This window comes from Melanotaenia boesemani, chromosome 8 (genome assembly GCF_017639745.1).
Source record: "Melanotaenia boesemani isolate fMelBoe1 chromosome 8, fMelBoe1.pri, whole genome shotgun sequence".
Taxonomy (NCBI): Eukaryota; Metazoa; Chordata; class Actinopteri; order Atheriniformes; family Melanotaeniidae; genus Melanotaenia; species Melanotaenia boesemani.
In genome coordinates, this window is record NC_055689.1 from 24,132,161 (window position 1) to 24,154,923 (window position 22,763).

The following is a 22,763-nucleotide window of genomic DNA, read 5'->3' on the forward strand; positions in this document are numbered from 1 at the left end:
GTCTATCATATCCAGAACCTACATGCAAGATGCTTTGCATGGTAAAAGAGTGGTTTTAACATTCATTTCAGGACAGTGTTCATTCCTGCATCTCCAAGCAAATCGCAGACTAAGTGAAAATTAGCATGTTGACCTGGGGGGCAAGTTTCCATCACTACAGAGGTATTTAACTCATGTCAGAGTATCGGCTGTGCCCTTACTATTGAATACAAATTTCCGATGTTATTGAATTTAAGCAGGTTTTCCAAATACGAAAAAGAAATTTTATTTTTCACACAGCATGCAACTTCCGTTTTGATCAACCTTGATATTTCAATGGATACAGTTGAATAAATAACACTTGAAAACTCTTCACTACAACAAAGCAGCCGGCAGACAGGTTGGACTGAACACACTGAAGGTTACATACCTTATTTAACAGATTTCAACTAAACTGAGAAGGTCTGGCAACTGAAACTGACATGGTATTTCAGTCTTGTGGGGAATCTTTTAATCCAATAGTACAGTTAAAACCAGGAAGGTAGAGGTTATTGTCTTTAAGCCTTAAAGATAATTCCACAGTCCTCACTGTAAACAGACACATATATTTCTCTGTTTTACATGAAAACTCTGATAAAACCACCTCTGACCTGCTCCAGTTGTAGTGATAACTTTAGCTTTGCTACGAGCTCCATCTCCTTTTGTGGTGTAGGCTGCTACGGTGACAGAGTAGGTGGTTTCAGACTGCAGTCCACCAATGACGGTCTCCTGTAAAATGGTAAAATCACAAGGTTAGACATAAAAAGGAATCAGTCAGCCTGAATGAAACAGAGGTGAGTAAAACAAACCAAAAAAAAAAAACAAACCCCCTTCAAACAAGCTCCCTAAAAAAACATAAAAATAATAATAAATAAATAAAAATCACACAGCACCAAAAAACCATAACAGGATTAATACCCCACTTCTCCACCCACTTATAATTCCTTGATCGGTTTGCCTAGAAACAAAACATTTAATGTTTTAAAGGCACACAAAACAAGACCAGAAACTTTTCTTGGTCAAGAAAAATTCCTGAGCCCAATTGTAAAGGCACACGCTGAACCCATTAACCAACAAACCAAATGAACCAGAACATCACCAGTGTGTCAGTGTTCATGCCTGCTGCATGGATAAGCATGAGATTAAACTCCGAGGAGCTTAGGCTCATCACTACTCTACAGTCTGTTAAATTCCCACAATGTTGGAAACTTCTGACAGTGGGAGGGTGTTCAAACTCTTTGAAATAAATCTACAAGAAAAATAACTATTAGAATTTTGAATAATAAAATCAAACTCTTGGTTTTTTATTTTCCTCTGGCTGAGTGTCCAAACAGTCTTTGCACCAAACACAGACACACTGAGGTGGTTGAACAAGTCAGTAACTCAGCAATCAGGAACAAACAGGCAGAAAAAATAAAAACAAAAAAACAACCGAGGTAACACACTGTTATTGGTAACCTGCTGCAGAGCTGGCACTCACTTCACCAGACTGCATTGGTCTGAATAAAAACACACCCACACACTGGAATTAAACACTCTGAGCTTGAAAAAAGCCCATATGCAAACAGACACACACACACACACACACACACACACACACACATGCAGACGTACATACTCACCAATAAATATATATTCATACTAATACATATAAATATGAAATCACACAGAAGTGTGCATGCATGTACAGGCACACAGACAAAAAATGTGTACATGAGCACACACTCAAGTATATTCACAGACATGAGCACACACTTAAGAACAAATGAATGCCTGAGGCTTAAGCACACATGGTGGAGTTGTCTGTTTCTGTCTGGGGCCACTGAGAGGACGAATACACAGATGCCTACAAGCCTTCCTGCCAGAACTCCTCCCAAACTTCAGACTTATACTAATATATGGCTTTGCCCTATTGCTGTTTCTCTAGCTAACGAAGTTTTAATTTCCTTAACATAGAAGAACATTTACCAGTCTCTATAAGGAAACTCTGCTCGACAAAGCTTTTTACTGCTTCTCTCTTTAAGAGACATTAGGTGCTTCAATGCTAACCTTTAAGAGAAACCGAGGGGGGCAAAAAAACTGCTAAATTACTGGATCATAAAACCATTTTAGCTTTATGGAGGAAGTCTCATTAGTTTAACCATGCAAAATGGCTTTAACATTCCCAGCAATGGCAGCCACAGAGATAGTCCCTCCCTCTGAAGTGGCAAGGTCGATTCAGGTCTACTAACACTTTTGAAACTCAGCAGAAAATAGAAAAAGCAAAGCTTCAAAGTTTTCTTTAGAGCAAATGCTTAGAGCTGCACCAAAGGGCATTAAACAGAGATTATCAAGTCGACTAGCTATAGAAATGTATTCATCTCTATTAAACCTCTCCAATGCCTACTTCACTGGAGTAGAAAAATGTGGCAACATAGTTAAATATAATTGCTTCTTTTAGCAAACAAAATAATTGATGTTTCATATATATATATATATATATATATATATATATATATATATATATATATATACCACAAAAACTAAAAAATGAAAAATGTCTTAGAAAATCTTACTCTCCATGGGACAGCGAGTCATGCTAATGTTTCTGCTGTAGACATCTGCTGTGGCTCGTCACACTACATTAGCTACCTGGCACACTGAATGCTAACAAAAAATATAGATGTGTGAGCAGATGACATCCTCTGATGCCGTTTAGGTCCATGTCTGTCAGGTATTAATCAACGCACTAAAAGCAGAGGGAGAGGAGGCAAGCCTGACTCATGGTGTGTGGGCGTAGCTGGAGGAATCAGTGCAACTAGATTCTCGAACTTAGGGTTATCACATGAATACAACAAGCTGCATGCACCATGCTGTCCTAATTATTTTAACTAAATAAATAAATATTAAATAAAGAAAGAATCTCTGGTGCAGCTATATAAACAGATGGAAAAAAAATTATTCAAACTTAAAATCTGCACTAAATGTCACTGAAAATAGCCCCTATAAATAGTCTCATACTGTTTCTTAAAAGCTGTAAACCTTTTGGATAAAGACTTCCTTGCCCTTGTTTGAATACTGAAACAGCATTCGCTATTCAGGCAAGCTTTTACTGAATGTCTGACTAGGAACAGTAAGTGGGTCTGCATTTATGGTTGTGCAATATGACGTCTAGGAGGTAATAAGCCATAACAAAGGGCTGCATGACAGCCATGGAGAAGAAAGCTGCCATCCCGGCAAATGAAAAGAACATGAAAGGCTGGTGGAAATCTCAGAGATGTGTGGTGCTGATAAAACTCACAGCTCCTCCCTTCAGATAGACATGTCATCTAGAGCAGTGGGGGAGACAGCAGGTTAGGTGAGCCTGATTAATGTCAGCATCACACTGAGACAGTGACACACAGCCTTTGACTGTCTTTATGCTCAGTAGTGGAAAGAGATTAATGCACACTGTACTGAAGGCCTCAGAATTATACATGCACAGCTGTAACTTGTTCTTCTTATGCTAAAATGTTATTATTTGTTCACCTGTACACAATCCTAAGCAGACATGTACAAACAACCCATCCATAAATAAATAAATAAATAAATAAATAAATAAATAAATAAATAAATAAACAAATAAATAAATAAAGATGCATGTTTCTTGCTGTGGTTATGATGGGATTACAATCTTTCATGAGGATTCACGCCGAGTGAATTACAAGCATAGCTTACACAGGAATAAACACACTCACACACATACACTCTGTCTCATGATCCATAACAACCAAGCACACACAGCACCCCCAAACTGCAGAGGGGAGAAGAACCTGCCCTGCAAGACAACCCAGCAGCACACATGAGGGTTACTCACATGCTCGGTGGATTCTTCAATATTCCACTGATGGGAGAGAAGACACGGGACACAGGGCGGGGGGAAAAATGAGTCAGAAACAACACAACAGGCACAGAAAAAAAGCCCTTGTCTTTTTTTCGCTGACAGATGAATGGTGTCAAAAGAGTCATGCTTTAAAAAAAAAAAAAGAACTGAGATGGAAGGGATGGTGTAAAAGAGAAAAAAGACATTAGAGAAAGCTGAGTGACATAAAGCAAATTGGGTAAACGAGTGGAGCTATTGTTGTGGAATTCATTGCCATACATGATGCACTGCCTTGTTTCCCATTTGTCTTTAGAGCCAGTAAAATCCTGAGCACCTGTTTGATATGATAACTATCTCATCGTGGACATAAGCCATCAGCTATGCAGAAGCTACGGCGCATTTCCTCTTTCCTAACAGAAAACTGAGGGAGGACCTTTTCTCATTACATTTCAATATGTTTCCAAAATGTTCTCCTTGCTAGCTGTGCTTGGCCAAGTGATTCCTGGGGGAAGTGAAAGCCCATTTCTTGCCGCGGGGCTCCGTCAGCGCCGAGCATGAAATCCTATTACCAGTGCCGCTATGTTAGCCCTGTGACATCAAACCTCATTGATGCAGAACGCAACGGCGGCCGTTCACCAGCAACGCGCTCCACAGTTCAGTCACTGCAGAGGAGCGCACTGATGGGTGGCCTGACTGACAACAGGCGGGAGAGATGACAATGCTTACATTGATGAGGGACAGAGTGGAGAAGAGAAAAAAGGGAGGGTGACAATGGTGATGGCAACTACTGTAGAGGTGGAGGGCAGAGGCAAGTGATGAAGGGGGATTACGGGGGAGATGGATATACTGGTCAGGCAAAATAATGTTGAACCATCAAGAATTGTTGTTAAAGGGTCAGTACACCCAATTCTATTACCTCACTTTAACTTTACTGGTGATCTACCTGTTGTTGTTTGGGGTTTATGTGCTCAAATTAATATCCATGGTTTAATAGAAAGAGGTGTATAAATCATTTTATTTAGAGTTCTAGCAAAACAATTAGATATGACATACAAAAAATGTTCTTTTAAATTTTAAAAATCGTAAGTTGGAACATTTTTTAAAACTTTAATAATGTTGTTAAGGCTGTAGAATTGCAAATATACATCACTGTTGAACATTACAATGATTATATTAACAATATATGGTGTTAATCTCAGGTGGGTTAACTAGGGCTGCATTACATTTCTCCACTTGTGCTGCATGCTAATTAGCTGAAGAACATGTACAAAAGAAGTTCCTCAATCTGGAATGAAGTCCTCATTAAAAACATCAGTGCTTGTCCTATTTCAAGTCTAATTTTCTGTTCTCTTTGCAATATTGATAATGCTTGTGTTGATATTGAGATAGCCAGGAATTCTTTATATATGGTGCAACCATAGTTGTTGTTATCACAAGCCCAATCTGTCTAAAGAGAGGCAGTGTGTTTTCTCACTCATCGCTGAGCTAAACTTTTATCTGCAATGTTTGAAAAGAAATTGGTTATTAAAGAGAAACAATTACATTCCAAATAGGAGCCAATGACCTTCAAAAGTCTGCAATGAATAATCTTTTGATTTCATTTGATCATATGTCATTCTTTGTATATTTCTATTATCATAAAATACTGTTTTTTCATGACATTCCTCCACCGACACATTCAATGGTAAGCAACATGTTTTATTTATTTATTTTTTTTCTAGTTTTAAGGCACCAGACTCAAAGTTACTGCAGCAGACAAACTTGGATGAGCTGCCTGTCTTTTTCATTTTCAAGCTTCGTCTCCTTGCTACTCCAGACTTTCACAAACAAAGTCAGTGAGCTTCACAGAGTAGTGAATCATTGTTCACAGGAGAGATGCTGGTCATCATCCATTATTGACTGTTGGCATATGAAAAGACAAAAGGAGCAAATTCTCCACCCTTTCCTGGGTGGATGGTCTTGATTTCCAAACTGGGGAGTGAGGCATGAGCGAGAATCAGTGAGGTCCCATTTGTGACTAGCTGAAACATACTGTACATTAAAAAACTGCAGCCTCATTCATCTGTGACATAGCAGGGTACTAAAAAAGTGCCATTTAAGAACAGCTGCCGCTTCACTCCATGAGTAACAGTTTGTGATGTTCCTAATTGATCAATTTGTTTACTGCCAATTCAACTCAACAGAAAAGTGAACAGATCAAGCTTCCAAAGTTCCTATCTCATCTTTGGGTGAATCCCTGTCTATTTAAACTGTTTTCACTGTCTTAAATCCACAGGGGAATTATAAATTATCCTCCATTTATATCTCCAATACCAACACAAGCTGAAAACACATCATTGCTGATAAGCGTCGTTTGAGGAAACGGAGAGGTATAATTTGCAGGCGAGTGAATGCAAATGTGATGACATGGGCTGAGATGGGTGGCTATAAAAATGGGAATAGGGGGGAGGAGGGGGTGGTGGGGTGATGTGGAAGAGAAGGAGCTGTCATGATTGATGGAGTGAAACGAGCTGAGGTGCTTCTTTTCCCTTTTTTTTTTTCCCAATTTCAATTCAACTCCAGTCTAGGGCAGTGAAGGCCGTAGAAGCAGTGAAGCATTACCTCGCTCACATAAACTACAAAAACGCATGAGTGGTCAAACCAAATGAACCTGGAAACTAGTGCTGAATAGAGGGAAACTTGGGGAGAAAGGGAAAAAGTGCTGAAAATATACAGAGACACAGAAAGCGACTAATGGCTTTAAATGCCCCATATTCTGCAAACTTTTATGGAAAAACATGAGCCTAGAAGTCTCTGTGAGTGCACAGCGATGGAGCAGACTGTGTGGTGTGGAGCTGCTAGTTGAGGTTCGGGCCACTATTCCAGCAGAATTGTGGTTGCAAAAGGGTCGATAATATCACACTGTTAACATGGCCTCTGGTTTAAATTTAGCAGGGAAATGAGGGCGATGTGTGGGCTCCTGCTTGAAAAGAAAAGAAGCGCTTAAACCACCCACGCACAGGCGAGCTCTCTTAGCTCTCCCCCCAGCATTTTAGCTAACCCTGAGAGCGGGTGAGAAGGAGCCAGAAACAGAGACAAAGAGAAGTGGAAAGGCGATAGCGATTTCAACAGGATCTGCAATTCAATCAAGCGGCTTAGAATTGTGATTGAAGTTTAAGTTGAGGTTTTGGTTTGCTGAGCGAGACCTGGAAATTTTGGATTTTGCTTCCCCCCCTGGCAGGTTTACACTGCATCTAATTCCGGTGAAAGGGCTGGCGTGGAGACGATTTCACAACAACTAAGGAAAATTTTTGAGAAGCACTGTAAGGTGTACCAAGAGAGAAGAAATTTGCTTTTATCATTTACTCATCATCTATTACAGGTGTGTGTGTGATGAATTTGCATGACTCTAACCTGAGTCATGAACTCTTCCTGAGTAGCTGGAACGCCTCCTACAAGGTTGATCTGCGCAGTAAGCATGTTGGCTCATGTTATCTTTGTTTTTTTTTTTCACTTGTTGTCAGGGTACGTGAATGGGAAAATGTGTGAAAAAAGAAGGGATTGTTCTAAAACCAGTTGGGCGAACAGGGATAAGGGACTGCTGGCTGACTGTGTGGTCTTTAACGACGTCCGGGCAAGTCCTTGCAGGTTGGCTACTCACTGATGTTTTGCAGAAAACAATCTGTTGAGGTGAGTCAACCGAGGGTAACCGACCTGCACGCAAGCCTCTGGTAATTACTCAACCAACCTTCATGCAGGATAAGTGTAAAAAGGAGGCCACAGCAGAGAAGGAAAGGAGCATAAGGGAGGGAGAGGAGGAAAAACATAGGCAACACAGAGGAAATTCTGGGGTCTGCCAGGGAAGGGGTAGTGTGTTTGAAAGGTGTCCTGGCCACAAAACTGGAACATGAGAGATATACCGAGCGCCAAATTACAGTGTGCCTTTGTGTTTATTGTGTGAACATGCCACAAATGAGACATGGCAGGGAGTATTGTTTGCATAACAAGTAGGGTCATGTTCAGTTCAGATTTCACAACGCAAAACAAAATCATGATGAGCATGTCGACATGAAGAAAAACACTTCCAGGAAGACAAGCAGCCACCATGTTTTTCTCCTTTTCCAGACCAAACGGTGCTGTCCTGGCTGTCAAGGGCTCCCTGACAGTCAGCTGCAGCTGCCAGAAACCACTGCTGTAAAACAAAGGCTGGGCTGTTTGAGAGCTGAGGGCTCACTCTTTGACCAGGTATAGAGACATGCCCAGGCTGTATTGTACCAGCAAGAGCTATCAGTCACATTTACTCTGAGCTATCTCTGGTCAAACTTGATGTTATGTTCCAAAATTGTACTGGCAGTTCTAGGTGTCCCTGAAATACAACTGGGATCTAGTTTTTTTTGCTCCAGCTTAAGATTACCATGGATGGACCACACTGGATGTACCATATCAAATCATTTCTCTTCTGGACTGCTGACGTTAATCATTCTGCTCAGTGTTACTGCAAAGGTCATTGCTGGGGAACTAAACCCATTCAGCTTAAAGTTGTCCATTTAAATTTTTATTTCTCAGCCTCTGAAGAAACTAGAAACATTAAAAAAAAAAAGTTGAAGAGGTTGAACCTTCAGCTTTAGCTGTAAATTACTGTGTTGGCTCTCATCTTCATCAATATTTGTTAAAAATGCTTATAGTTCTTGAAAATGTTAGCTTCGCTCCAGACTTGAAAAGTAGAAAGATGCATATGACGCTCCAGGTCATAATAGGCTGACACCGCCGCTACTGTTTATTAGCAAACACAGCTCAGAGACACATGCAGAGGCTCTTCTTTTTTTTTTTTTTTTCTTCGTTTTTCCTGTGGCCATTGAACACTTTCTTGCTCAAATTACATGCTTTTGTTAAAGGCCACCGAGGGTTAGAGGGAATATGTGTTTGTTTCCAATGCTACTCTCAGCAAACAATCAGAGGGAGGCTCTTAAGCTGGTTTCTCTTCTTTCAAAAGAAGGGAAAAAGTGAGAGTGGGGTTTTCTTGGTTTAGAGAAATTCATGAATCTTTGAGTCCCTCTTAAGGATTACAATCTCATCCATCTCACGGTGTTGCACAGCTTTGGGCAATTCGGTGCTGCCTGCATTAATGTGTAAAGGGTGGTGTCGGGGAAATAACTCTAATTCATAAACATGGTAACAAGGCAGTGCATATGTATTACTGCTAAAACCGCAAAGAGAGGTGCATTGATTCCACTAAGCCACATCCTGATGCGGCACACAGAAAATATCTAATAGCTATTACTGTAGAATTTAAGTGGATTTTGTTCTGACAGCTAATCCAAAGCTGTGGGAGCAGGGTACCAATTTAGAGTCAAATGTCACATGTGGCAAAAGATTAAAAAAAAAAAAAAGAGGGGGCGGGTAAATACTGCTGTCTACAAATAAAAAAATTCTGGATTAAATGGAATGAAGTGTGAACTCAAAGAATGGAAGGGAATAGGGGGATAGCTGAGGACGAAACTCGTGGAAAGTTTGCTTTGGATAGCTAAAGTTTAGGCAGTAAAGAAGAGACAAAAAAAGACAGGACAAGAGTGAGACATCAGCTTGTACCTGAGCCTCTGGCAAAGCAATGTCCATTATGTTTGGTTGTCCTCGTGGTTCGCCGTTTTCAAGCCGGGAGAAGATGACTTGGTAGCCTCTGATTTGGCCGTGCTGCTTCACCTGCAGGGGCGGCTTCCAGGTGACCCGGATGGCTGTGGAATTTATGGCCTCAACCTCCAGCTTCCTGGGGGGTGCTCCTGGCACTGGAAACCAAACAAGGAAGGGAGGCACAGCAGGGAAAAATAAGAAAAACGAAGAGAGAAAGTAATAATTAAGGGGAGAGAGAGTAAAAATTCAAAATATGCTGAGACAGGTGGATCTTCCTCAGTTCACTGATGAGGAGCCAGAAACTATTCAAAATATAGTAACAGAGGCAACTGATATCAGAACGGGCCATGAATCAAATAATCTCCACTTAACTTCAGATGTTCTAAGACTGCTGTGTCCCCAGAACACCCGGTACACTACAGCATGCAGTCTAGTCATGTCTGTAATGCCCTTAATTCCTGTATGAAATTAGCTGTGTTGCAGCAAACTTCAAACACATTAATTATAGACGACTCTCTCTTAGGAGAAGCCGCCCTCCATCACACTGCAAACAAAACGAGGAATGAGTGAAAGAGAAGGAAAGAGTGAAAGAAGAGGGTAGATCTGCTCCACTTCCGTTCCCTACACCAGAAAAAGATGAAAGCATTCACACAGTGGAAGCACAGGAAAGTGACACAGATCTGAAGCCTTAACCTGCCATAGATGTAAAGTATTAACTACAAAGGACTAAATGGAAGGAAGAACAAAAGAGAGAGACGGTGATCCCAATTAGCCAAATACTGCCACCTCATTTTCTCATAATTTGTCAGTAAGACAAAGAAAATTGAGCTGTAGAAGTGGAAAATGGTGAAAGAAAATAGAGACAGTCTGTTGCAAGCAACAGATGTTGAGTGAGTCTGAGAGGGTTCTGCTTCAAGGGAGACGTGGACCTACCATCTTCTTTGGTTCTCATCCTCACTGGGTGACTCTCAGGGCCTGGGCCCACATCAGTGTGGGCCCTCACCCACACCTGATACTCTGTCCACTTCTCCAGGCCTTCCAGCACATAGCTGGTGGTATCCGCCCCGATGTCACCCTCATCGTGCCGCTCCGTGTCCTCTCCAGTTAGGGCCTGGTAGCTGACCGTGTAGCGCACAATGGCGCCGTGGCGGCTATCGGCAGGCGGTGCCACCCAACTCACCTTGAGGCTGGTGGAGCTGAGGCTGATCACATGTACCTCCTGAGGGGGTGCGGATGGGGCTGCAGGGGGAGGGAGGGGAGCAAAACCACACGAAGGAAGGGAACGGATCAAGCAAACAAACAAACAAACAAAAAAAAAAACAACTCAAATGCAAATAAAAACATGGAAAAAAAGGAAGCTTTTTGCACTGCAGTCAATATTTATGACAATACACATGTATTTTTTTTTGTAAATTTCAATTATTATGACTATTATGGGCATGCTCAGCCTGCCAAAAAACTAATACAAAATTGGGAGATTGAATGTGATTTTTTTTTTCTACATCGAATAAAAAAAAAGCTTCCATATGAAAAAGGATGTTACCTCCAGACTGAGAGTTTGGATGAAAAAACACATTACCAGACCACTGCTGAAGCTGTGTTTGTCACTACTTCTATGCATAAGGCCATGAAACTGCAGAGTAAGGTGGACAGAATATAAGATGTGCCAAATTTTTACAAGGCAGTGTTTTTATGAAGACATAATTTGTCCCTAACTGCCCTCTGTGCTGCCTCTTGCTGTAAGCAGAGGGAGCAATAAACTGGCCACAGACGTGTGAGCTTGTGAACAAGTGCTTGACAGTGTTGACTGGTGTTAACACACTGATGCAGAAGCTCTGGGCTTCGTTATGGTGCTTGGCTGCAGCTGAGATGGGACAATTACATACACAGCCTTAATTTTATGATCAATAACTCCTAAAAATATTCCAGCCGCCCGTCAGCATCTGGTTTGAAGCCTCTACCATTAAAAACACCATTTTCCTCAACAGATGGAAAGTAAATCTTAAATGCTTAGATTTAATACACACAACATGCCACTCTGTAACCAGCTATACAGTTTTGTGTTAAAACTACTGACTCAAAATTATTCTTTAATTTAATTTCTACACATAATGTTATAATGACCACATCATGCTGTAATATTTAAGTATGCTGTAATGTGTGTAAACAGCATGTCTACGGAGCTGAATATCTGTGAGTACACTTAATGACTACTGAAATAGAGATGCAATTATTTGCTGCAGCTGCAGTATAAATATCTTAAAACTCTCAAGTCTAGAGGTAAAAAAAATAGACCCAACAATTTTAAAATGGAAAACAAAAGCAAAATTGAAAATATCTACCACAGAATTTACATATCCCATGCACCTAACTTAATCAGAAAAGTGTTTGACTCTACACAAAAAGGACATATTTAAAAGAGAATGAAATGAACCGAGAGAAAAGGAAACTGAAAACAAGGTGTGCTTTTTAAAGCATGCACATGAAATGGATTGTTTTAATGAGCAGAGCAATGAACAGTGAGTTCAGATATGAATGTAACAAACAAATGCCAAAATAGAAAACTCCACATTTACGCTGCAAAGGGCTTGATAAAAAGAAATGTGAGGTGGTGCCTGATGCCTGAGAGAGTGGACAGAAACCTACAGAGACTCCACAACACCATATATATTGGGAAAAAAAGGTGCCATACAGAATAAAAATAAAAAAAAAGTTCTGATGATTTGCAGAATGATCCTCATATACTTTAAAAACTGATGTTACTGCTGACTGAATAAGGCTTATTCTGTTTTTCATATTTTAAGACTTGCAGTTTCCACTGTGAATTCACTGCCAAAGAAAAGACGGTTTGTCTGCAAAATAGTGAGCAGAACAAGCTCAGTGTGTCCTTCTTTTTGGATATTTTAGTGTATAAACAGAGCAAACTTGTTTTGTGTGAGGTAAATAGGGGTGGAAGTTGTGTTGCATTATTAACAACCAAAGAGAAAAGTCCTCCTGAATCAACCACTGCCTGTCGAGGAAAAAGCTGAATTTTACAGTCTGTTGGAAAACTTATAGTCAAGGTAGGTTTTTACCATCCAGTAAAACAGACATTCATGCTAGCAACACGAGTGTTCTTACAATTAGTCTCGGTGAACAATGTTGGTTTACATGATTCATAGTGTCCACTGTTTATTCTTGATATTGTTAATGTTTCTTGTTTGTTCATCAAATTTACTTTTTATGACATTTTTACACAGCTGTTTGCTCTCCTCTTGCTGATACAACTTGGTAATTTTCCAGCTGTGAGAGTAAATAAAATATAATATCGTCTTAAAATTATAGTTCAAGAGAAAGAGATGTGGTATTGGAATGTATAAAAAAATGGCCGATCAGATCAGGATCCATAACAAGGAGTGGATGGTTGAATCTTTTTTTTTTAACCTTGTGTTCTATTGTAAAAAATCTGAAACTACTCAGACTGCTCCTTGGCTTAATGATATGTAGCAAGCTTAACAATTGTCTCATACGGTATATATATTTTCCCATTCAATTTTAGGTCAGGCATCATGCAGCTTTGTCAAGCCCTTTGCAGAGCGGCAGAGACTATACACAGCAGGAAAATATAAATACAGCTCAGTTGTGTTCATTGCTCTTACTCTCACAAGCAACAGCACAAGTAAATGTCACGCTTACCCACCGTTTGTTTACCTCAATACCTTCCCAAGGCCCTTGCTTTTGCATATCCTACTAATACATAAAATCTTTTTGAAAATCTTTGAAAAATACTTTAATACATTTTGTGTCTCCAGCTGATAGGATGCACAGACACAGACTCATCATCACTAATGCCCTCAATTAAAAGTGTTCTGCACTTAGCTTAGCTTCATGCTAACTGTCCCAATGAAACATTTTGTATTTAAATATGTGCATGTTCACTTTCTTTGTTTAGAGCCATGTGATCCTGTTACTTACTACACAGACACTGACAGGCTAAACTATTACAATACATAAAATGCAACGACCACTGCTGTACTTCACACTAAACCTGCTAGTGTTATAGAGAAACTTGACAGTCAGACGTATACAGCAAAAACTACTGGAAGTTAGGTCTAAATGCGCATACTAGTGTGAATGAATGCAAATCCGATGCCACTAATAATCCACAATTCCATAATTACCTCTAATTATTCATTGCATTTCAATCACATTCCAAAATTAAACATGTCTACTGTCAGGTATCATGCTCTCTGCAAGCCAGTGTCTGCGCTCAACCAACAATCCTTTGTGAGTGAACAAGACTCTGACACTTCTTTGCAACCATGAATGGACTGTTTCTACTGTTCAAACTAAAACAGACTAACAAGACTTCTTTTTATTCAACTTCATGGTATCAGTTTGTAAGATTCACCTCATCTGAGTACACTTAAATTCAAAGTATCGGTACAGTTACAGTTAAAATTTAAGTGGATTATTCAGACGTTTTTGTGCAAGACACATAAGCTCCCTGGAGGATGTGGTGCAGGTATTGTACCACCATGGCAAAAAAAAAGGGGAAAATAAGAGACTGATGTGACATTTGAGTTCTGGCACTCTAAAAGCACATAATAACATGAGGCGAAACAACAAACACAACACACAGATGGGGGAACAAGACACATTAAACGTACCTTTGACACGGGGCCTGCCCTCAGATAGACGGACAGGAGGGTTAGTGTTGGTGACAGGGGGGAGACGAGAAACTGACCAGGATGGCTGCACTGTCAGCACTTTATGTTGTGCTGAAATTGACTTGACATTTCAGTTGCTTGCACTCTCTGATTTAACTCTATAAAACTCATCTTTTGCCTCACTCACTGAACAGAACAACCTAAACCTGCTTCAGCCGGCTGCAGGGAACTTTTTGAAATCATTGGTTAGTGAATAACAAGCAGATAAAGCAGGCGAGAGAGAGACAGCGTGGGGGACAGAAATGGTGTACTTACTGGACTGAGCGGTACGGGCCTCGATGGGCTGGGTGTAGACACCTAAACCCATTTCAGAGCGAGCAGCCAGGGAGAAATGGTACAAGGTGTCAGGCTTTAAACCATCCACAGCGTAGGAGCCCGCTGGGTTGAATGTCACATGTATCTGGAGGGTTTAGAATTGGAACGAAAGAAATGAATAAAAACAGACTCAGATGCACAAATCTACTCATGTGTTTTTTTGTGACAATATTATTTAATCTTCCACTAAAATCCTCCCAGTCGTACATGCAGCAAAGAAGAGCTTGGAGCCAAATGTGAGAGCAGCTTGTTCCAAAAACAATTTGCCCTCAACTGGTGCTGTGGTTCAACAGAGTTGAATGAATGGCCTCAGCAGAATCCAACAACTGTCTGTGTGTGTCTACAGTAGATTCCTCTCGTCAGCTGGGGACGTGACTGCATTACTACAATAATACAGCCTCAGCTGACACCTCTCACTCGGTGAAATTGCATCATAAAGAGGAAGATTCATTCGTCTATGCTTTTGCAGTCAAAGATGAGACAAACTCAGTGTAGGAGAGACTCTCTGGCCATAAATTAGTTATAACTTGTTGTTGGTATTCTAACCTTGTTATCTGAGCCAGCCTCCCAGTACTGCAGCTCATACTTGGTGATGGGGTCCTGTACTGGCCACAGCCAAGTTAGTACGATGCGTGTGTCCAGCTCAGCTTCAGCCTCAAAGCTAGACGGCTGGGCAGGCACTGGCATGAGACAGGTGAGATGGCACAAGTTGAGGAATAGAAGGAACAAAATGAGGATTCTTCATGTTAAATGTTCCCCACATTACAATACAGAAATCAGATTAACATTCCTTCAGCTAGCAATACATTCCTGATTTTTACACACATGAACAACCCTTAGAGCCACACACAGTGGCTGGCTGCTCACCTCCCTGCTGTGTTTTGACTTGCAGGATGTCAGAGGGTGGCCCGTCACCCACAGAGGTGAAGCCCAGCACCCTGAGGCTGTAGGTGGTATCAGGAATCAGCCCTGAGATGGTTGTCAGGCTGCTATCGTCTGTGTTGTGCTTCTGCCAGGCGCTAAGTGGAGCCGTCATGTCAGTGCTGTAGTAGACCCGGTAACCCCTAATTTGCCCGTTGGGCTCATCTGGTGGTGCCCACTGGACGAGCATTGTGCTGGCACTCAGCATGCGTGCTTGAACGTGCAGAGGCGGTGAGGAGGGGGCTTGTTCACCGGTACGGGTCTCCACGGGGTCGCTGGGAGGCCCGCGGCCAATGTTGTTGACAGCCATGACGCGAAACTCATACTCAGAGTACGGACTGAGTCCACCGATGCTGTATCGTGTGGTAGCCACACGCTCCACTTCTTGGTAGCCGTTGTCTGAGGACTTGGCTCTGTATTGGATCATATAGTAGGATACCTGGTCAGGGTTCCCCGAATCCCATGTAAGAGTCACACTGGTAGCTGTGGTCTCAGTCACAGTTACTGAGGTGGGGGGCTTTGGTAAGGCTGAGGAAGAAAAACAGAGAAGCAACACATTTGAGCTTATTTCAGCTTAGCTTTTTAGGTAATTTGTGGAAAATTGGACATTTGACACTTCTGGACAACAACTCTCAAAATCTAGACAAAAAAAAAAATAGAGTAAACAGAGAAAAACTCAAATGGAGAAAAGATGTGACACATCATGTAATTTTACATTTTGTAACTTTTTCATTAACTTATCCTTGCAGAACTGTCAGCGACAATTATACCAAAATGAAACAAAAGCCAAGACTGAAAACCCAATTTTGTGTTTAATAACTGGTCTGACTGTTACTGACAGTACAGAAAATTGCAAAAGTGGTTTGTATTCTAACAAATGCAAAAAAGCAAAACAAAACAAAAAAAACAAGAGGGTTCGCATCAAGGCTTCCTAAGGGAAGGAGGTCTGTGTTGCCGTGGTCCCTCTAATGACTGTGACATTTTGTGTATTGATCAGCTGAGTAGAAAGTGAAATCAATAGAGACAAATACTGATACAAGAGGCTGTGATAGGTAGACGACATGGACTCAAAGTCATGTACACAGTTGGATTTAGAAACAGGCAGACAAAAATAGACAAGCCACGGCATCAATGCATTGACAGCAAGACCACAAACCATGACAACCTCTTATTTATATCTCTAGGTATCAATAAACACTGGGTTACAAAGATATTTGGAGGATATTAGGAGATTTGGAAGCCTCTTTTGCATCATTAGACAAAAACTAAGAAAGCTGATGATCCACCCCCTGGTTGTGTTCTTATTTTTGTCTCTGTGTGTATGTCTGTCTGTCTGGTATACTGTGTATTTGATCTAAAAGCTTGAATAAAAAGGTTAAAACAAAAAATATTCCAGGGGCCATTTAAAGGTAGATAATTCAGCTTTAAAATATTTCATATTTTCTAAATAAATCCAAGCATTCACATCAGCAGTAGACAGAAAACCGACTCCGAACATTTAGAGAAGAATGACACTTACCTTTCACAGTAACCTGAGCTGTCGCTTCTATTATGCCAAGAGAAGACATGCCTATGCAGGTGTAGTTGGCTGATTCACGGATGTTAGTAACTTCCAGCACGTTGCGTCCCATTGGCATTTCTTCCTCCTGGGTCAGATCCTTCCCACCCATCATCCACTTGACATAGGGCATTGGCGAGCCCACTGCCACGCAGGTCAAGTTGACGCTACCGCCTGGCATCACTTCTTGGTTGGTGGGTGGAATGGAAAATCTTGGTGGGACTCTTCGTACTGATAGGATCAAGTGAAGAAGGGGGAAAAAAAGAGTCAACAGGTAGGATGTATGAGGTGAATTTGATGCCTTCTTTTTTGTTATTTCCTGAATGGTCTTTCTCCATGACAAAGTGCAAGGATAAAAGCTAACTCAGAAAAGCTAATAAAACTATATGAAGGGCTGATTGCTTTTGTCCAAATATACAGATGGGTACAAAGGAATAAATGGACTGTCCCAAAGTGGTTGAGGAAATTCACAAGAAATCTTTGAGGGGGTGTTTTATTTCCTTGCCTGCAAAAATAGCCCAGTTTTTGCTGGAGACTATGTGTGGACCTTCTTTGTCAAAGTGTCAAATGGTGGTGAGAGTTGCATCACTGAGGGACCCTGTGGAGATGCCATTGTTTGATTTCTCCTCCCGCTCCCTCTCTTTCTGGTTCCTTCTGCTCAGCCTGCTTTTCTCCCTCTCTGTCTCTCTCACTCTTTGTGTAGTTCTGATATGCAGATAGGTTGACATTAAAAAGGGGTTCCCATGGAGACAAGAAGGGCCCGTTGACGTCGCCTGGGACAAGGCAAACACCAATTCAGAGGCTCCATGCCATATTGAAAAGCCAGTCTGGAATAAACAGGCAGGCAACATTTACATGTGATTTGTTTTCTGCTTATATGAGAATACAGAGTAAGTGCTTTCCATGTTTACACATTTCTAGTAAATTTTTGCCAACAAAGTTATCCTTTTGACGTAGTAAAGGGAACCTGACATCACCGTATGAGGATCCATCACCGAGACACCTGTTAAATTTATAAGAGGTTGCCAAAGCATGCTTTAAACCTAAGATGGTGTAGCTCTGACTTCTTTATCCAAAGCCAAACCAAGCATTTAGCTCCCCACTGAGGGACCCATTATTTCTATTCTATTGCAGCTGTTTGTATATCTTCAAGACACCACAGCAAAAAACATCTTTGTAGAATTCCTGCTGCCTTTTCCCCCCAATGCATTCCAACATATCTGTGTCTCTCTGAAAAATAAGTAAATAAATAAATAAATAAATAGATAAACGAATGAATAAATGAATGAATGAAAAAAAGCTCTTGACTGTAATTGCTCTTATGCACCGATCTACATGAAAATGGATTTTCAAATATGAGTCTCCCTTTACCACCCCCTTTACCCTCCCTTCCCCCGATCTAATTTGAACCGGAACGTCGTTACAGCCATGCTTGTTATTCCCCTCATTATGTGGTGAAATGGAAAAACACAAAAGCACCTTTTGAGATTCCAGTCAGGAAAAGGCTGGTTCTCTGGACCGCGCTATAATAAGGGGGACCAGGTTCACATTCATCAGAATTTTCCCATAATAACGGAGGTGCTGCGTGTAGACTTTCTGCCGTTTTAATCAACACACTCATGTGGGCTGAGTCTACTTGGCTGAGTATCAAAAATAATTAATATTCCAAGTCTGAGCTTCGAAAAACAACTCATGTTTTTTGGAATTTGGCCTTGTGAATTTCTTTTACACAATTTCAGAGATAAGACTAGGAGCGGGAAAAAGGTCAGGCAAGCATTTGGGTAGAGCAAAGATGATTGTCCAGTAATAATGGTAATATGTTTTCAAATAGGTTTCCAACACAGCTACACCACAGGACATTCATGCTAAAGAAAAACATACATTCATTACATACACATTTACATTAAATGTTAGGGAGAAAACTACAACCATCTGATCTCTTGAGGTTTCTAAGGACATGGGTGATTTTTGCATGTAAAGAGTGGACAGGGTGAGAAGTCTTAGCACCTTGGGAACAGGACAGGGGTGTCATTCTCAAGCAAAGCATGCACAGGAACTGAGGAAAGATATTGAATGGGATAGGAAGTCTGAGTACACTCGGAGGAGAAGGGATACAGGAAGAACTTTGCCCAGTTCTCTCACATAATTAACTGAACAGCACACTTCCCATGAGTACTTTCAGAAACATTTTGCACTCACGTTGGTGGCCACCTGTGTCTTCTCATACAAGTCAAACATTCTTCAAGTGGAGTTATTTTTCACAACATATGCGTATGAAAAAGACCAGCCAGAAAGAAAGCCCAAATATAAACCTTTAGGCTCAAAGTAGCTGTTATTCTTTCATGATTCCATAGACTTAACAGTGCTAAGAGCAGTCTGTCAATGGGGGCTGTGTATATTGAACACTTAATGTTCTGAATAATTCATGGCGTGCGGTTAAGTTTGGAGAGGTGCTGTGGAACAAAATGACTAGAGGGCAGGTAATTGTTATCGATTCCCCCGGAGCCTCTCTCCTGTCGAGAGCGGCTTGGAGAGATGGGCTCTGGGACTCTATCAAAACCACAAAATAAGCCCTGTCTCCACTCCGCCCGCCTGCTTGCTGGATACCTATAAATTTAACTGCCTTGACAAAGTGCCCAAGGATAGAAGAACCTGTTCAGTCAATCAATATCTGGCAAAAACTGGCACAGAATCAGCAGGCTCCAGGGCTTCCTGGCAGCAGCACAGGGCTGCCATGATGGCCGATCATCGCCCTGTCAGCACTCCGCCAGCTCATTCTTAAATATTCTACAGGTCAGCTCTTTGCGTGGCAGAGTTGTGCAACTGGTACATAATCCACTTGCACAACATCCATTTGAGTGATCATTTCCAAAGAATTCCTCCTGCCATGAACAAAGTGATTGCCAAAATTCATTAACTGAGTTCAGTCAGATTCTTATGTAGAGGACCAAGGACCAAAAATCATAAAATCTCTTTTATAAACGTGTTAATGATTATGTGTAAGACTGTAACTTAAGTGTGTCATCTGCTCTATCTTAACAGCATGTAATTTTTTAAAAAGAACCAGATCAGATCCTTTTTATTTACCCTGCAGGGCCTTAAGCAACATCACTCGGATACTGGTGGATGTTTTGTCATCTCATTAGGCCAATGAGTGCCTATCACATTCCCTCGTCTCTGGTTGAAGCTGTCCATGGTGGTAAACCAGACATAATCTCCTGAGAACAGCTTTGTCGGCTCTGATACCCATGTTCCTCAGTGGGAGAGCAGAGATGTTGCTGCTTAAACACCTGACAAATCCGGTTGCCACCTGAAGTAATCCATCACACACCTCTGATAGGCCAACAGAGGCCGACGGAAAGTCTCAGGGTGAAAGCATCTACAGGTTGTTTTCTTTGGTGGATGCAGTTAACAGGAACAATAAGGGCGGAGTGAGTAAAAATTCACAGCAAACCGAACACAACAGGGATCAAATAATGGCTTAAGCTAGGTGCTTTGGGCCTCTTTTATATGTTTTGGCAAGACTAATCGAAACAGCGTTTGGGGGAGTGGCATGAGAGGGCATGCAAGAACTATTCAGGGATCCATGCAAACAAGTAGACAACACTTATTACACTGCGAAGGATTAGGGAGAGCTATTAATTATATATTTGTCTCTATGGGTTGGATCTCAGTGTCTTCACCAGACAAGGTGGAGGTGGTGAATGACCACACCTACAATACAGGAAAAAAAAGGCTTTTCTAAATGGAAGGGAAGGGACAGAAAGTGAAAATGACCAACCTTCACGCTGATCTGTTTGCGGGTGAAGTGATTTGATGGAGGTGAGCAATGGGATGAAAAGACAGAAAGTGAAGAGGAAGACAGTGAAACAGACAGATGTTGTTGCAGACACAGTGGAGGTTAGTGACATGGCGTAGAAAGGCAAAGTAATGCTTAGATATCACAGCAAGGAGAGAAACAAACTTTTAATAAAGGTTTAAACCTGTCCTTATCTTATTTCCCCACTTCATCATGTATTGTTTCTAATATAAACATTTAGTTTGATTGATGATCTCCTTTTTTAAACTGCATATATTTATGAATTTCTAAAAATCATAAACAATCCCTGACTGTCCTAAATTGTCCTCTTTATAGATCTGAGCTGAAATGATCATTTTGCAAGTTTCCCTCCTTGATGCGCAGACATACACACATAAAACAGCATGAAGATATTTTGATATAAAAAAGCCCAGCTGCAGCACTTTATCCTCAGTGACATATTGACATGTCACATGGATATATGAAAGAGTGCCAGCAGACAGAAGCTGACATCCTCCTCCGTTGTGGGGATAAGCACTTGACAAATGAGCGCTCATGCACAATCACAGCATGCTTGTGCTTCTGCCCACGTTGATGGAGTCCTCCTTTAAAAGAGGGTCACCGAGAGCGACCCACAGTTCCACACCTACAAACACGGCCGCAGTCTTAATGGATGACAAGTGGAAAGACATACAGTTATTAGATACCCAGATGGTGGAAAGGAAAAACAATCCATGAGCAGCCCCCCCATCCAGTCCACAAAACCACCTCCTCCTGCTTTACCCTCATCTTCCCCCAACCCACACAGAAATATAAGGACATCACTCTCTGGTGGCTCTAAAATGTCAAGACAAGGGTGGTAATGGTGGTGCTGGCAGCATGTTTGTGTATCTGCAAACAGGAATTAGATCAAGAGTGGGAAATAAAAAAAAAGAAACAAAACACATTTGTAGATGCAAAAACACTAATCCATAACAAGTACATTGAAGCATGACAGGTGTGTGTGGTTGGTGAAGAATTCCCCAGCTTTTCCCATGATGTTCCTTTCATTTGTCATCTTCAAATAGCCCCAAATTTATTGGGCTCTTCAAGACTAAAATTACTGCTCTACCCAGGGAGGATGTCGCTTTTAGAAGGCACTGAATTTAATTAAGTGATGCATTTTTATAATTAAAAAAGAGATAATTGAAACAGTTAATTTCATCACTGATGTATTTTCTACATCACATTGCATTCAAAATCATTGTAATCAAGTGTAATTTTATTATTGTAGAAGAGGAATCCACAAACATTTTTGCAACACATAATAAACAATGACCTGTTTGTTTCTGTAACTTGTTATGAGTCAGCTAAAAGAGGAAAATCAGACAAACATGTCAGAGGCCACTTGTCTTGAGCTGCTCATGTTTTAAACCCAATCTAGCTGTGAAGAGATAGCTTAGCCTCGGGTCTTGTCTCCTTGCCTTTGCAATGGTAACAAAGACAGAGAGAAAACATGGCTGGAGCCTTTGTTCTTCATTCCAGTCAAGTACACTTTAAAAAGGTTACGGTTGGTTTGATTTCTATCTCTCCACTGGTGTGGTGAGGCTGGTGGAAAAAAGTTGATATTAGGGCCAGTGGGCTGACAGCTACCTGGGTGGTGTTACAGACTATAGCAGGGCCTCCAGGCTCTGGCTGGCGCCACGCCACACAACTACTGTAATTACCTTTGAGGGGAAAAAAGCCAGTGTCTGCACCTGTGACAGACATGTCCTGATTAATGGAAGAGACTTACATCCTTTCGTCGGCTTTGCTGTTTGGCTGACACGCCCCCTCCCCCCGTCAAGATTTAAGATCTAAACTAAAGATAAGCTTTGACTATAATCCTCGAGCATGATTCTACCTCCGATTCAGGAGGGAGTTTTGGGTGTTGCAATAAAAATTTATGCTGTTTCCTGCCTATAGGAAAAAAGCTAAATATTAATCTAAAGGAAGGAATTGTGTTCAAGAACTATA

The 22,763-nt window shown here is 41.1% G+C and overlaps 1 protein-coding gene across 17 annotated transcripts in view; it reads right to left on the reverse strand.

The window, feature by feature from the left end:
* Positions 1-22,763, reverse strand: part of LOC121643850 (receptor-type tyrosine-protein phosphatase F) — a 181,148-nt gene that overhangs the window by 51,620 nt on the left and 106,765 nt on the right. For 8 of the 17 annotated variants that reach the window (XM_041991410.1, XM_041991424.1, XM_041991414.1 and 5 more), the window contains 8 exons: positions 16,931-17,200; positions 15,358-15,939; positions 15,037-15,170; positions 14,431-14,575; positions 10,400-10,705; positions 9,428-9,621; positions 3,854-3,880; positions 630-747 (listed from right to left, as the gene is read on the reverse strand). In XM_041991410.1, coding sequence (XP_041847344.1) covers positions 630-747; positions 3,854-3,880; positions 9,428-9,621; positions 10,400-10,705; positions 14,431-14,575; positions 15,037-15,170; positions 15,358-15,939; positions 16,931-17,200 — 1,776 coding nt within the window. The remainder of the gene's footprint in view (positions 1-629; positions 748-3,853; positions 3,881-9,427; positions 9,622-10,399; positions 10,706-14,430; positions 14,576-15,036; positions 15,171-15,357; positions 15,940-16,930; positions 17,201-22,763) is intronic. The other 9 variants (XM_041991425.1, XM_041991426.1, XM_041991421.1 and 6 more) reach the window with 3 other exon arrangements.